Source organism: Seriola aureovittata, chromosome 1, assembly GCF_021018895.1.
Source record: "Seriola aureovittata isolate HTS-2021-v1 ecotype China chromosome 1, ASM2101889v1, whole genome shotgun sequence".
NCBI classification, from domain to species: domain Eukaryota; kingdom Metazoa; phylum Chordata; class Actinopteri; order Carangiformes; family Carangidae; genus Seriola; species Seriola aureovittata.
The window spans coordinates 29,674,290-29,690,566 of record NC_079364.1 but is presented as its reverse complement, the minus strand read 5'-3'; the positions used below and the strand labels follow the sequence as shown (position 1 = coordinate 29,690,566).

Sequence of the window (16,277 nt, the reverse complement as noted above, 5' to 3'; positions counted from 1 at the left end):
GAGGGCTTTCAAGGTTGAATGCACCAATGGGCTCAGACATCCATTGTGTTTTCAGCAATTAAGGAATTAGATTCAAGCAGAACAATCTGGGTTTAGTGCTTGACAGAAATTTCAAACAGTGTTATTGTTCTTTAATAGCACCGCATGAGAAACATTCATAGCCTTTCCTCCTTGGTTGTCACAAACCAGTAATAATTGCTATCAGTCTATGTTGCTGTGACATTTTGAAGTATGCATGTTTATATATATATATATATATATGTGTGTGTGTGTGTGTGTGTGTGTGTGTGTGTGTGTGTGTGTGTGTGTTTGTCTTTGTGTCTGTGTGTGTGTGTTCTAGGGCTCTCAGATTTGATCCATGACAACTTGACAGAATCCAAGAGGACCATTAATCTCCTGCAGCGAATGAATATCTACCAAGAGGTCTTTCTCAGTGTTCTCTACAGATTGTTGCCCATACAGGTAACACATCATCCATCTGTCAGCTTTTTACAATAGGCTTGTAAAACACAAAAGATTAGAGTAAGACTGCCATTATAACAACATATTTGACTGTGTCTGGCTTTTTCTGTCATGTTGGTCCATAAAATAAAGCTTTCTCATTTAGTGAAAAATGTAAAAAATAATATCATGCTTCAGTATTTTTGAAAAATATTGTTTTTCTGTCATTCTCCTTCTCCTCCTCCTTCTTCTTCCTCTCATTGTTATTATCAACCACCCAAGTTACTATGAACGATAGTCGTATTAGGAGACTGTCAGGCATTTGAAGTGCTTTGGCATTTTGGTCTTTTAGCTGACATGGTTTGGCTCACTTGCACTCGTCACTCTAGAGGAAAAGGTTTCTGTACTGGCATATCAATTAACTGAGAAACAGCTACTTAGCTTCATCAGTGATCTCATTGTGTGACAAGAATGTCATAAAGTGAAATATCAGACCAAACTTTGAAAATGCCACAGTGTTCCAGTGTTCCCGAGTCCGTCGCTGTCACTGTACTCAACTTTCTGTGTGTTCATTTACACAGCCTAATGAACCAATGGTTTCTGTTTGTGTGTGTGTGTGTGTGTGTGTGTGTGTGTGTGTGTGTGTGTGTGTGTGTGTGTGTGTTTGGTTGTTTCCCAGTCGTATCTGGAGCCAGTGTATTTCTACATTTACACTGTGTTCTCGCTCCAAGCGGTGTATGTGATCGCTCTGTACCTCACAGCATGGCTCCTTTCTGGTTCCTGGCTGGCTGGCGTGCTCACTGGGGTCTGGTACATTCTCAACAGGTGGGTAAATGTGCGCTCATCATGTGTCTGTCTGTGAATTAGACGTTGAAATGGGGAGAGGGTTACGTCCCTATCAGACTTGCTCTTGACTCTGTAAATGTTGAGGCAAATTTACATGTCAGCACAAGATGAAGGTTTCTGCTTTGTTATTTTAGAGCTGGCATCCAGGTCAGTCACTCTCACAGCTTGACAAACTATACATTGTTTGGAATCACAAAATGTCACAGTTGTATCTGTGGAAACCATATTTTGTGACAGGAGATGAACAGAAAAAAACAAAAATCTTTTTGCATTTTACATTTCACTAGTTTTTACTCAGTTCCTCATAAGAATGTTTTGAACTTTGAATTTTTTTTTTTTACGTGTTATTGAGCTCGCTTTGCCATTTCTTTGTTATATATTTAGTTCAGTATTTGTCATTAGGGATCAAGCCTTCCTTCAATACTTCCATTGTATGATTTTTCTGCCCACTGTTTAAATCTCTGGTCATATTGAGCTCAATTTAAAGTTACTGTTATATGCTACCAGTTGTAATATATGTATGTGTCTGTATCACTTTTCAAGTCTTTATACTGTGTATTGGAGCAGTGAGGTCAAATTAAATTATGGTTTCTTATACAGAAGGAAAAAAATATGTTTAATGAATCACTTCAGCAACGAAATTCTGTGAATGAGTCAGTTTTAATAGATGCTCTTTTTTAAGTTAGATGTGAATATTTTTGAAGATGTTTTTTCACTAAGGATTCTTTTCCCTCATGGTTCAGAGGAAAGGAAAATAAATCGCCCTAAACAGCGCATCCCCTCTGAATGATGAAAATCCAGCAAAGTGCCAAATTAAGTGAAGCAGCATCATGTGAGCAGAATATGAATTTAGTGAGAGCCAAAACCTAACTTAGATGTGTTGCCCATCTTTTTACTGTAGCAGCTTGGACACAGTAAATGACACAACTGATGAGAAACTTTGCTGAACTCTTAATGATTTGATGCAGTTTTGTGTGGACAGGGTTAAAGAGTTTCATGTGGTTAATGATACCTCCTTCAGTTACATTTTAAATTCAATCAATCTGATTGATGACTGAATTTAAATATGGCTGAGTGCTTGGGACTATTACTAAATCAAATCAAAGTTTATTTATGAAGCACATTTAAAAGAACCAGAGTTGACCAAGTCCTGTACAATAAAAACAAACAAATAATGCTAACAGTCAAAGCAAGGAGAAACAAAAAGCATGGAGATGGCATTTGAGATGACTTAAGTATCTTAAGAGACAGACAGGGAACAAATAAAAACGCAGAGTTGAAAAGTCAAAAGTAGAACCTTGGGGAAACTCAAAAGCCAGAGAAAAACAATTCATGATTAGTATTAGTGGAGTAAAAGAGTGGGAAATTTGTTATGATAAATGGGTTAAGGACTATTGTACACAGGGCAGCACTGTCAACTCTCTTGAGTCGAGGTTTGTCCAAAAAATTGCTAGATTTGTCGCTAGGTTCTTTTTTGGAAAAAAAAAAAGTATCTAAATCTAGCAACAAATACATTAAGTTGGCAACACTATACAGGCTGTGAACGTCCCCCCTTGTAGAAACTGTTTGTGTGAGTTCATTTTGAAAGAGCAATGGCCAATGGGGAAACCCCAACAGCTGGGCAGTGCGTGGCATTCAGGTGGTGTAACTTGACCACTCAGTCAGTCAGTCACGGACATTTATGTTTATAGGACGGGACCCGCTGTTGCGGTCCAGCCAAAAAGAAGTGTATAGAATAATGTATAATAAGTTAATTTCCTTAAATGTTGAACTATTCCTTTAAGGTGTACTTGATATGTAGTGGGCATGAACATCTTTCTAGTTGTCTTTAATGTGAGTTACTGTGAGTTGTTTTTGGAAATGCGAGAAAAGTTGATATGAGTTCAGAAACCTTGCTGGTATTTTCTCTGTGGTCCTTTTGGATCAATAGGCAGGCTGTGACCCCTGTAAACAGTGAAATGGAGGGTTACAGAGTTTTATAACTTCAGAAAAGTCACACAAAGAGCTGCTGTGATCAAAGAGAAAACAGCAGAGTTTGAAATATATTAGTATTTCAGTTGAAACTAAATTGAACTTTGTATATTACAATGTACCTTTGTTGAGCTAAAATACATCATTACATTATCTTGCTGTTACAGCAGCTATCAGTGAATCAGCTATTTAGACGTTAATGGATTCCTCTGGTTGCATCAACACACAAACCACAGGAAGTTGCAAGACAAAAAGTCAGCGCTATATACTTCAAACTGTTTAGCCTCTAGTTGTGAGTTGAACATTTTTAATATTACATCAGTTTTTAAAATTTATTTCCACTATTTCTCCATCCCTTCCTTGCCCCCTCTTTCCTCCCTTTCAGGGTGGATACCACTCGTGTGGAGTTCACTATCTCCCTCAGAGAGAACTGGTCTTTGCCCTTCCTCGCGCTGCAGATCACTGCAATCACGTGTTACCTCAGGCCTCAGCTCACCTCCTTACAGCAGGTATGCACAAATCAAAGCTACTAATCATCCTCTACCACATCGATTGGCCTTGACTCGGTACACCCAACCTATTTGCTCAATGATCTGCTGTCTCTAAAAGAGCTAGCAGTACAGCAGGAATGACTATATGCTATTAGTATCCAATTCAGGAATCTGACCCCAGTGTGTTTGTTTGTGTGTTTCCCTCCTCAGAAGGTGATGGTGTGGTTGATGTATGTGATGACATTCTGCTTCTGTCTGACGTGGCAGTTCAACCAGTTCATCCTACTTGTTCAGGCACTCATCATATACACCATGGACTGTGCTGACTTCTTAACAACTACACAGGTATTGCTAAAAGAAGGACCCTGTAAGGCTTAGCTCCAATGATGAATTATAACAACTGGATACCAGACTCCATAATGGTGCCCATTGAATTGAATGAAAATTGCATGCCAAGATCATGTGTCAAAAAAAGTTTTCTAGCTTTTTAGCTTTTTTGTGTGGCCCACTGCACATGTGCATTAGCGTTTGTCCCTGTGGCCCTACCTACACAGTCCCACTCAGTACATAGCCTTTTCAAGACTTTGAGAAAGTTGAGCACATAAAATCATGGATTAAAATTTCACAATACAAAGACCTTGTTTGCAGTTCAGGTGTTAACAGTTTTATACACGTCTTTTTTATAATCGTAGTCTATGTGGAAAGTGTTTTTTGGGCCCCAGGTAACGTTTTTTTGCCGTTTATAGTACAAGTGGCCACTGGGACAGATATGCAGCAAGGCTGAGTGGTGGCACTGTATCCTGCTATCTTAATACAGTCATGGTCAGTTCACCCAAATTACAAAAAAGCAATATTTTCTCACATACCTCCAATATTATCTAGCCTTGCAGATAGTTTGCTCAGTTGTTGAAAAGTTTGTCTCTGAGATTTATGCCGTCACTCAAATACAATGGAGGTTCATGGAATTTAATTTGTGGTGGTCAAACTGAGAATGTAAATCTCACCAGTTTTTGTGTAAAGAAATATAAACTGTCATGATACTGCAGCTATTGTACATATAGGTCCATTTATTCACAAGAGGATGAAAGTGTTTGTGGACATATTTGTAAGAAAAGCACCTAAATCTCAGGCCTCTGGGTGTTTAGTTAGATGTGCTGTACACTACTGACGGTAGCATATCAGACTATAACCTACAAATGTTGATACAAGACATACAATAAATATATAAATTAAATACAAGACACACAAACATTACATATCAGCTTGCTTTAAAGGAGCTATTTGTAAGTTTTGCTATTGCTACATAGCTAGCGTTAGCATTAACAGCTGTTTACTTACCAGCCTTAAACGTTGCGATTTCAGCATCAAACTTTCCTTTACATTCCTTTACTCACTGTAACTGTCTCCAGAGATGGAAAACAACAGCAACGTTTACTTTTTCTCTATATCATTTCTTTAGCACGCTAACCAGCTAGCCCCGGCCCCTCTTGTCACATTCCGATAGCGACTCACTGTAGCCTGAAGACGTAGTGCTGCTCAGAGCTTCTTGTTTTGTAAATGCAATAATGGCTGAAGCTCTTGTCAATTGTCAATCACCACCACCTGCTCCCAGCAAGAAACGATGTTAGGCGGCAGAGAAAACTTACAAATAGTCCCTTCAAGCCATCTGTCTATTCATGATATTTAACATTTGGGGGGGACCCATTGTGTTGTGAAGATTGCATCCACTCAAAAAGTGGAAGCTAGCAAGCTAGGCTAACAGGCTTCCACTTAGCTTACTTGAAGAAGAATAATTAGTATTTTTGCCAACATTGACAATGGAAGCATACTCCTCCCTTGCTGGTGTCTGTAGTCATATGACATAGAGGATACTGGCTGATATAAAACAAGTAAATGCTTACATTTTAAAGGAATACACCATCTTTCAAAGCAACATTTCAAATCCATGGCGATATTATCAGACCTACAAATCTCACCCAGTTGTTTTGCATCACTGTGTTGTTTCTCTAGGTGACCACTCTGTACCTTGTTCAAGTGAGTGGTCTTCTGAGTGTGTGGCTCCTCCAGTTCTGCAACTCCATGATACTGGGATCACTGGTCCTGAGCTTCATTGTAGCTGCACTCTTCATCAGACACTGCCAGGTTAGTGTGTATGTGTGTGTGTGTGTAGTCTGACTCACAGGATGTAGACTGTGGGTATAAGCCTGCCATTGACCCCTTGTCTCATGTGGCAATCCCCTCCCCCTCCGCTATCTGCCTGTTACTGTTTTCAAAATCCCCACCACTATGGGAAACAACAACAACCTCAAAGCTAGCAACCGACACGCTGAAAATAGCATCGTGCAACCCCACATTTGACATACTGCTGGTCTTTTACAGTACCAGAACAAGTTCTCCTCAACACTATTTTGCAGGGACACCATCCTGCACGTAGTGCCACCCTACACGATTTTGATTGGTTTAAAGAAATACTGACAAGCTAGAACATTTTTCCCTGTATAGCATAATGATAATGTGTGCAGCCAAACTATTCTCCAGCACATAGACAGCCCTGTTGAGATAAAGCAGGTGTGTGTGTGTGTGTGTGTGTGTGTGTGTGTGTGTGTGTGTGTGTGTGTGTGTGTGTGTGTGTGTGTGTGTGTGTGTGTGTGGGGGGGTGTGTGGGTGTGTGTGTGGGTGTGTGTGTGTGTGTGTGTGTGTGTGGTAGATACAAAGAATAAAAGTAGAGCTGAAAATCAGAAAAGGCAGGAATATGTAACATTAATAATTAATATCACATGAAAAGTGAATCAGAGTCTCACAGAAAAAGATCCAGACAGTGGTGGTAGCCTGCTTACAAAACACAGATGCAAGATTAACCTGCACTGATGTGAGGAGGCCTGTGCTGTATTCAGTTTTTGCAGGAGATAATTCCAATTTGTATGCTGGAGACACATATTTCTTTTAGGTCCAAATCTAATCTAGTTAAATCAGATCTTATCACAGTAGCAATTACAGAAACATTTAATATGACAGAATGAAAGAGGAATGGAAGGAAAGATGGAGGAAACAGGGAGAGAAAGATTTCACTTTCACGGGCATTTATAGATTATTCTAACATGTTTAGAAGTTTCGACTGGAGTCATGTGACTTGGACTCAAGAGACTTGAATTATGAATGTGATAGAGTTTCACGCCAACAACTCATGACTTTACTTGGGCTTGAACCCTCTGACTTGGAATGACTTGAATGACTTGAAATATTAAAATTTGTCATTTGGCAGTGTATCAACTTGTCATCTTCCTGACAACAGATTGAACTTTGAATCAGTGTAACGGCAGCCAATCATGTTACATAAGCAAGAGGGAAAGATGTATTTAGCCATGCAGACCAGCACATTATCACTTGCAGACCAGCATCTCAGGGAAGCAAATTTCTAATTTTTTATCTTTGTGCTGGTTTAAATGAAAAACATCTTCAAAAACAAATTACAGCTCTTGAGTGTCAATGGCTGAAATGAGAAAGTTGGCTGCTGTCCTGTTAATGTGCAAGCTGTTTTCTGTGCTTGTAGCATAGTTAGACGAACAGTGGCAAAACTTCTCTAGTCAAAAGATCTGGCTGCTTTACATTAGCTTCAGTTAAACTTTCATTCATATCATTCGATATTAAATTAATCAACTGAATAGTTCTGAATCAGAACCTTAGAACAAATAGCTCATGAAAAATGGTTTATCCCAACTCAGTAGGCTATAGTTGTTTTTTCAGTGTGTCAGATACATATTTAATCATCATTTCATATCTTCTCCTCTCATTGTCAGGTTTTGAAAGGTTGTGACCAAACTGTGATGTTTCTGTCTTCTCAGCCTGCAAAATTTGTTATTTATTTATTAACTTGATAACTAGACAAATGTTGATAGATGAAGACAAATGGATTCAAAAAGTCACGAGTGCATGGTGTCTTAGAATTCAAAACACAAAGTTTAGTTAGACTTAACTTGTGGGAGATTGACTTTAAACACCTCTGGGTTAAAGTGGCTTGTTAATATTTTATCACCTGATAATATCATGTTGGCCATGGCAGACAGTGTCAGTGTTTAATATCTTGATTAACATAGAGATGCATGTACCTAACACCATGTGTTTGCAGGTGAAATTTCTAAATGTCAAACTGCATTGAGAATAAAACAGATGTACTCACTAATCTCTGATCACACAGTCTGGTCTGAAGACAGGAAGCCTGCTGGTTCGTCTGGGCAAACTGCTTCTCCACAGTGCCATGGTTCTCCTCCTCACCTTCACCATCAACTACCTGGCCAAGGTGCTTCTCTTCTTTCTTCGCTTGCTTCTGTCCTTCCTCTCCCACTCTCTCCTCCCTGTTTCAGTCCTCATTCCTCCTTTCCTTTACCTTGTCGTTCATTTTTCTTCCTGTCGCCTCTTCTCTTATCCTCTTGTGTCTTTTCCTTTCACTATCCCCCTCCTTTCCTCTCTCCAGCTTCTGTCCATCCATATCTCCTCTTATCTCCTCCCCTGTCTGCTGCGCTCTTTCGTTTTCTTTTTATGCCTCCATGCTGGTGACAGCTGAAGCCAGAGGCATTTTGGGTTGTCCGTTCGTCCATACATCTGTCCCATTCTAGTGAATGTGATATCCCGGGAACAACAAGAGGGAATTTCTTTAAATTTGGCACAAACGCTCACTTAGACTCAATGATGAACTGATTAGATTTTGGTAGTCAAAGGTCAAGGTCACTGTGACCTCACAAAACCATGCGGTAGCCTCCACTGCCCTGCAGTTCCTCAAATAGCTAATTGAGGCTGGCTCCAAAAGCGAGTCAGTCCTGGTACAAAAAACGGTTTTAACCGATTTCTCCCTTCATGACAACTGACCGGGGAGTCAACTCACCCATCAGATTTTATGGCTTAAAGTTGTGCTTAATTTAGGGTTTGGCCGCTTTGAGTGAGAGGTGGGTGAGTGCGTGCTTGTCACAAACCGGCGTGGACCGGAGTCTCGGCTCCACACACACACACACACCCCACCTCTTTCTCCATTTTACGATCAGCTGGGAGTTGGGTGGAATCAGGCACTGCCAAGATGGCGATGTTGGAGCAGCTCATTCTGAGCTTCAAAACCACTCTTTAGAAACCTATGGGTGACGTCACCGATGCTACGTCCATCTTTATTTACAGTCTATGCACAAAACACCGTTTTGGCCTCTTGAATGTGATATCTCAGTTCCGGCTTGAGGGAATTTTTTGAGATTGCGCATAAACATTCACTTGGACTCAAAGACGAACTGATTAGAATTTGGTGGTCAAAGATTCACTGTGACCTCACAAAACACATTTTTGGACATAGCTCACAAATTCATACACTAATTCTGACGCAATTTAACACAAATATCTAGTAGGATAAAACAATGAAGTGATGACATTTTATAACCAAATGGTCAAAAGTCAACTTCACTGTGACATCTAAATGTTCTGTAAACACACCTCTGGCTATTTTCAACCTATAACTCAGGAAGGAGACACTGTGACCATATTTCCTGCCACTTGGCTGGTTGGTGGAGGCTTACAACCACAAGTGTGTTCTCGTACCTCTCGTCTCTCCCTCCCCTCCACTCCTGCTTCTGCTCCTCCCTTTCTTACTTTCTTCTTACAGCTGCTTCACCCCTCATGTCTTTCCCCTGTTTCACTACACTCTCCCACCCACACCCTCCCCCTGCTGCAGCCCTCCTCTCCTCCTCCTCTCCTCCTCCTCCTCCTCCCCCTGATGTATCTAAAGTTAGTAGTTTTGATGTGAGTTCACTGTATGATCTCAGCTCGGTTTATTTACTTTTTTATACATCTCAGCACGCGGATCTTTAGCCCTAACAGGATTACCTCGTGTGTGTGTGTGTGTGTGTGTGTGTGTGTGTGTGTGTGTGTGTTCACAGAAAGCACTTCAGCTCAGATCAGACGAGCACATCTTCAAATTCATCAAGTCAAAGTTTGCCTTGGGGCCAACAAGGTATGAACGCACACTCATACGTACACGCACAAACAAAGATTCATGTGCGTCTGTTCTTGAACACAGTCATACAGCACTTTTATAAACCCATATTTTGGCGTAGGGACATGTTCCCACACAGTGCATACACAAAGTCGGCACACTTTTTCACTTGATCCAGCTTGACTGTATTATTCACTAAGCACCCATGTTGTAGCACCTGCAGTGTTAGTGTGTGTGAATAATAGATGTCGGGGTAATGCCAACAGGCCTCCCATCGATCAGATACTGTGTGTGTGTGTGTGTTGAGCAGCTCAGCCACTGGATAGCTGCCTCAGGGTGGCAGATAACACAGCTCACAACCTAACGCCACACAACTGGCCCTTCAATTATTCAGGAGGCTGTGGAAAATGCAATGCTTACACTACACTCTATCTCTCTTCCTGTTTCTCTCACTCGCTGAGATTTCTTTCTGCTCTCCAGCTGTGTCTTCTTTTTTATTTTTTTTTATCTCTCAAATTTTGTTCTATGTTTTGTGATATCTCATTTCTCAATTCAATCACTTATCAGCACGGCTTTGTATCATGTTTATACTTTATATTATTCACGCCACACTGAGATAATAAACTTCTTTTTGAAAACATTTGTGGACAAACGTTTGTAGAGCACAAACGTTTAGTGAGCAAAGTCATGCGTGCTCAGCGTGCACACAACCTACAGAAACTTCCGCTTCATCAACACATTTCTCTAACCCCCTTCCCACCGCCTCGCATTTGTTTCCCCCTCCTTCAGGGACTTTGATGCCAGTCTGTATCTGTGTGAGGAGGCCTTTGGCTTGCTGCCCCTGGATACACTGGAGCGACTGGCTGGTACCCTCCTGCTGTACCCCTACATCCTCACGCTGCTGCTGCTCATTGGCATGTTGGTAGTGGGCGCACTGCAGAACTTGAGGTAGGTAATGGCTGGATGGGACACGAAAGAGGGAACATGGGAGGAGGGGGAGAAAGTGTCCTCATAAAACTTTGGAAAATCCTCGCTGTCACATGCTTGGAAGATATATATGGTATTACACCGATAATATTCAAATGAATCAGACAGTTGAAAGTATAATTTCCCCATTGTGTCTTACTCTTCTATCCATTCTGTTGATGTTAATTATTGCATTAATTATTGGCAGTTTGTGATCTCCTCCATCTGCCCTTGTCTGTTTACAACACAACCTGAAAGCTAATGACCAGTCTTGTATGAGGTTTGTGGGTGTATGACCTTTCTTTTATATCACAACCTTCAAGCCAACCTTTATCTTTTTGCAACTCACTTTTTTTACCGCTCAGTTATGTCTTTCACTATCTTATAAGTGGTCAGTCATCTATCAAGGATAATGTGGACAGAGCGAAACAGCCAATCAGGATGATTATTAAGCAATTATTATCAAGATTATTAGACAGCTGTAGGGAACTCCTCGGTTGTCTGCAGGTGTTTTGTGCCTATTTGCAGTTGAAAAGCCTTTTTTTTTGCTTTTGAAGGATTGCAACCTGCAAATTGGTATCATCAGTGTGTTGCTCCCAGACACAGCAGGCAGCTGTTTTCGCTGAAAAAGCTGCCGACCACCTACACTGTCTGCCCAGCACCAAATGAAAGACAGACAAAGATAGTTTGTGAACTTGGTGGAGCATTTAGCAGCTAAAGACCAAGATATTTCCCTCAGGAATTAGTGGAGAGCAAATTAGAGCTAATAGTGAAACGAGTGAATATTGGACTTACGTGAATAGAAACAGGATTCCAAATGAATACTGATGTTGCTCTGTGTCTGCTTGATGTGTAAATAGGCAACTATTTGCTAACAAGTTCATCATATGGATTAAAAAGCTGATGGCATGTCAATGTTGTGTTTACAGCTTGTTTCAAAAATCAGTGAATGCAGATTTCAGATGTTTTAGGATTGAAATAATTATTGTAATACTTCATAACCATTCCACATTAACCTAATTTTACACAGTGATCATTTACTTTTCCAGAAAATCTGTATTGAATCAATGACAGTTCACCCACTTCTGCAGTCTTTATTGTAAACACTACATGCTAGTTGACACATCCATTACTAACAATGTAGAAGGAAGAACATTAGTGTTGCCAGTTAACCTGCATGTCTTTGGACTGTGGGAGGAAGCTGGGGTACCAGGTGGGAAGCCACACATGCACAGGGAGGACATGCAAAGTCCACACAGAAAGACCCCAGGTCGAACCCAGAACCTTCTCTCTTTGATGCATCAGTGCTAACCACTGAACCACCGTGTCACTTGAGGAAGCACAGAAAATAAAACATAAATTCTATTAGTCAGTATGCGAAATTGAAAACATTTAAATTTATTTGTAACTCATTTAGAAACGACTAATTGTTCCATAAAGTGATAGCTCACATTACACCTTGTTTCAGTTACATTTAGTATTTATATTTAGTACTTCAAATTTGACAGTAGCGAAAGTAGTGTGTTTCCTTGGTAGGAGACGCTGATCAAAGGAGCTAGTGAAGTGTAAATGAATGGGGAGTTTCAGTCCTTCCAGAGAGCAAAGGGAGTTTCATCTGAGAGGAGGACATCAGAATGGCTATCAGGAGGCAGAAACCCAGTCACAGTGGTTGCTTCATGCTCTGAAAAACATTTTACCAGCTGCCTCTCAAAGCTTCATTTGCCTGTGGGGCAAGGTGAGGGGCCACATTGAACTAAACACATTAGCATATCATCTCGCCCTCTGCCGTTGGAGGGCTGGAATACTAACCTTGTAGAACAAAGGGCTATTTGGCAATTCAGGAAATAATTTAATTCAGTTTACCCCACCTCACATAGAAGGAGACTGGATTTGTATTCAAATGGAAGCTGAAGTTTGTCTGATTTGGTGCGGGAGGCCAAATTGTGGGAGTGACATCATTGCCCTCGGGCCTCTCTCTGTTTGTCTGCGCGCTGACTCCTGCAGACAGAAATGGTTGTGGGCGTGCATCCATTGTGTGTCTGCTTGTGAGCTAAACAGCTAATAAAGTCTGAATAACAGCTACTGAAATCTGAATAATCTGAATAATATCAATTACACCCACCTTACCCCTCTGCTGCTCTTCTCAAGCGTCTGGCTGTAATGTTTTATGTATCGCTGTTGTCTTGTGTTTGGCTGCCTTGATCTTCAGCAGGTCTAAAGGAGGTTCAGCTGAGGAGAGGAAAGGAGCTGGAGAGGGGCGTGCGACATCTTTTCGTCCAGATGTGGCCTATAATGTGTTGCATACACTGTTCTACGGTCTCCTCGCTTTCAGCACTATGAGGTGAGCTCATTTTCGCACACCCAATACTGTAATTGCAGGATCATGTATATGCAGATACCTGGATTCCCACACATTGCCAAGTACTCACATGGGTTTAACTCCCAGGGACTCTTCAGATGGACTTTTCCTCTTGACAGCTTGATTGCATGGGCTCGTGGAGCAGATGCTAAAATCTGAGTGCCTGTTAAATGTTTTTCACCAAGTGTTTGAGTGGTCCACTTTAGCCTTGATCAACCTTCCACACCAAGTGCCATCCTGCGACGCTTTAGGCTCTCAGGTAGTGACTCCACTCACAGCAGGAGCAGAAAGAGTGGACACAGTCGGACAACTGATCATTTACACTCTGAAACACACTGTACGCTTGACACCCTGAAACTTGAACGTGTCAAGGCTCATAGTTATTTGTGCTACGCAAGGCAAAACAAGAAAACAATTGACCCTTTGTTACTGTTGCTACATCGGTCAAAATTGCACATATACAGTTTACAATGATACTGGTGACAGATTTACCATGAAAAGCCCTAGTAACTTCTGAAAGAATGGGTCTTTGATTTCAGGCTGCAGAAACCTGAAAGTCGTCAGAGAAAAAAGTTGCGCAAATGTGATGCAGCTCAGCTCCCAGCCCCTCCGAGACATCCTGTGTCCACCGTATAGTGTCGACGAAAACACTGACTTTAAATGTGAAACTGCTTTATTCAGTGCTGTAACTGGTTATAATCCCCTGGTCTGTTTGTTTTGGAGAGGAGGACACCTCTGTGGATGCAGCTCCCAGTAAAAACTTCCTGAGAGACCCCCAGCAGCAGAAGTTACATACTGTGCATTTAAGCAGGCATCTCGCTCGTAACCAGGGTCCTGTTGATTTTGTAAACATTACCCCCCTTAGTTGGTTGAAAACACTTCTTCCATTTGACCTTAAATGTTTTCATCTGAATTGTTTTTTCAAATGAAAATCTTATGAAAGAGGATGTAAATATGCACTTGATAGCTACAGACATGTTATCATGCTGAAAGACTGAGGCTAAGTCTTTGCTTAGCTTCCCAGACAAAACGGCAGCATCCTCACTAGATGATGAACCATGTAGAAGACATGGAAACAAAGAATTATTCTTGTATTGCCGTGTAAAGATTGTTAATCTATGTGTCATGAACCGGGTGTTTTTATTCTTTTAACCTGTGACCCCACAATGTAATGAATTAGCTCATAATGTGCTCCTTGGCTCTGGAAGTAAAGCTTGGTTACTACTGTAGGTAGTGAGCTACTTAATTGTAGCAGGTTAGTGTAGAGCAGATAAACATACTGTGAAATTTATTCCTCAAACTTTAGCCCTTGCGTTTTTTTTCTGAAGGACTAGAAAAAAGATGCCACACTGTTTAAATGAGTATCTCTCTGACTACAGCTCCATTCACACTATTCAGCATTGCAGAGAAATCCAAGCCCTTGGTTACTTCATAACACAATTTATTTATGTATTAATAGATACTGTGTGTAAAGCACCACTATGAGCTAATTTGTAAACCTCCAAAGATGCTGAGGCCACATCCAACGCAAAGTTGGGAAGGCTCTTGACAGAAGAAGAAGGAGTGTGCCTCTGTTGAAAGTGTGACCCACATGTGCTATATTTTAGAGTCAGTGGGAAATGGAAGCACCAGAAGTGAGGTAGTTGTCCATTGAGCCTGAGGCTGTTCTGCTTGTTTTTTGGCACAGTCACTCAGCCAGGCATACTACTTTATGGGTTCAGGGTTTAAATCCAGAGCAGATGACTTTATATCCTGGGTTATGAGAAGCATGTTGTTGGTACACCCTGAGCCTTTAATGTATTACGCATTGTTTATACATTTTTCCCACTCTTTTTCTTTTTGTGCTGATTGTAATTTTTCTGTGTCAGCTTGTAAGATATGCTTCACTGCTGCTGCACAGTTGCTGTTTATTTAAATATAATCAGAAGTAAAAGAAAAAAAAAATGGTATGGCAATATGTTTCAACTGTAAAATATTTCATCTTGCGTAACATTCCTCATCCTCACTTAGCCCCATTAGCCTTCCCTTTCACATTCTCATCCCATTTTTATGTTGTTTCTCTTGCACACATACGCTATGGCCTGTTTCTCTGGTTCACCTAACTGCATCATCCGTGGGCAGGTTCTGTCACTGGTGCCACAGAGCCCTGTCACCGGCACCTGCACCCAGGCTGAACAGAAATATCTTTTCTTGTGCTCGACTTTCACATCCAGCCACCTCTTCCTAATTTCCCAAAATGTTTCGCCTCTCTGCACTGGCAGCTTTTACTGCTGCTGTGACATGCTGGCTCTTGACAAATTTGCTCTTATTGGTCACACCACAACTATTACCACCAAACAATAAGGGCTGACTGGCCTCAACCTCTACAACAATTGCCTTGATTTTCCACACAGTGCAGTCTCTCTCTTTTTTTGGTCGTAGTCTGTGCTCTCAAGTTTCCTTTCCAGAGTTATTTTTTTGTTAGTCTTAAACCGTTTGTAATGTTTAACGATTTATCTAAATGTTTAAATTTTGTTATTATTTAAATATGCAAACATAGAACATGTACATGTATCAAGGATCACACAGCATATGTAAGCATCACATTGCTTCATCCTATTTGAGATCTATTAGTATAGGCATTTCAGACATAGGCACTCAAATAACCTCATTTCCAAATGTTTAATTTTGTTTCAATATTTTCCAGTTCCACTGTAATGCATTGTAGCAGTTGTGTAAGAACCCCCCCTCAAAATAGCTTTTGTTGACATGCAGTGGTTGAACTTCTCAAATTAATGTAGTGAAGAAGAACATGATATGAGAAAGAAAATTCCTTTCTTCACCCACTTTCTTGTACACTTTTTACACCAAAATTAGTGGGTATAAGCAGGCTTTTTAAACACAGGTAATCCCACTAAAAATTGACTTATTTTACACATCACCACATGTAGTTACAGAGCATATGCACACACAGACGCAGGGGAGAAAGAGTGAGCTACTAGCCACTGTGAAAGCCTGTAAAATTTGTGGCACGTCATCCCCAGGTTGTGACAGAGCCCCTGTGTGAAATGCTTCAATCAGTGATCGTGTGTTCTTGAAACTTATTTCGGGGCTGCAGCTCACTCTTTCATCCCTGAGCACAGTGTAGCCACGGTGTTTCTGGTTTGACAGCACCGTGCCGGGCAGGTGACAGGTCTTTCACAGGTCAATGCTGATTGGAGCTGATAAATACCCACATCTACTGCAGAGTCATTTG

General features: G+C 40.9%; 1 protein-coding gene across 3 annotated transcripts in view; it reads left to right on the top strand.

The window, feature by feature from the left end:
• Positions 1 to 16,277, top strand: part of dpy19l3 (dpy-19 like C-mannosyltransferase 3) — a 65,234-nt gene that overhangs the window by 18,370 nt on the left and 30,587 nt on the right. For 2 of the 3 annotated variants that reach the window (XM_056399710.1, XM_056399858.1), the window contains 9 exons: positions 341 to 462; positions 1,121 to 1,266; positions 3,644 to 3,767; positions 3,960 to 4,094; positions 5,760 to 5,891; positions 7,945 to 8,046; positions 9,662 to 9,735; positions 10,507 to 10,665; positions 12,893 to 13,024. In XM_056399710.1, coding sequence (XP_056255685.1) covers positions 341 to 462; positions 1,121 to 1,266; positions 3,644 to 3,767; positions 3,960 to 4,094; positions 5,760 to 5,891; positions 7,945 to 8,046; positions 9,662 to 9,735; positions 10,507 to 10,665; positions 12,893 to 13,024 — 1,126 coding nt within the window. The remainder of the gene's footprint in view (positions 1 to 340; positions 463 to 1,120; positions 1,267 to 3,643; positions 3,768 to 3,959; positions 4,095 to 5,759; positions 5,892 to 7,944; positions 8,047 to 9,661; positions 9,736 to 10,506; positions 10,666 to 12,892; positions 13,025 to 16,277) is intronic. The other variant, XM_056399792.1, reaches the window with a different exon arrangement.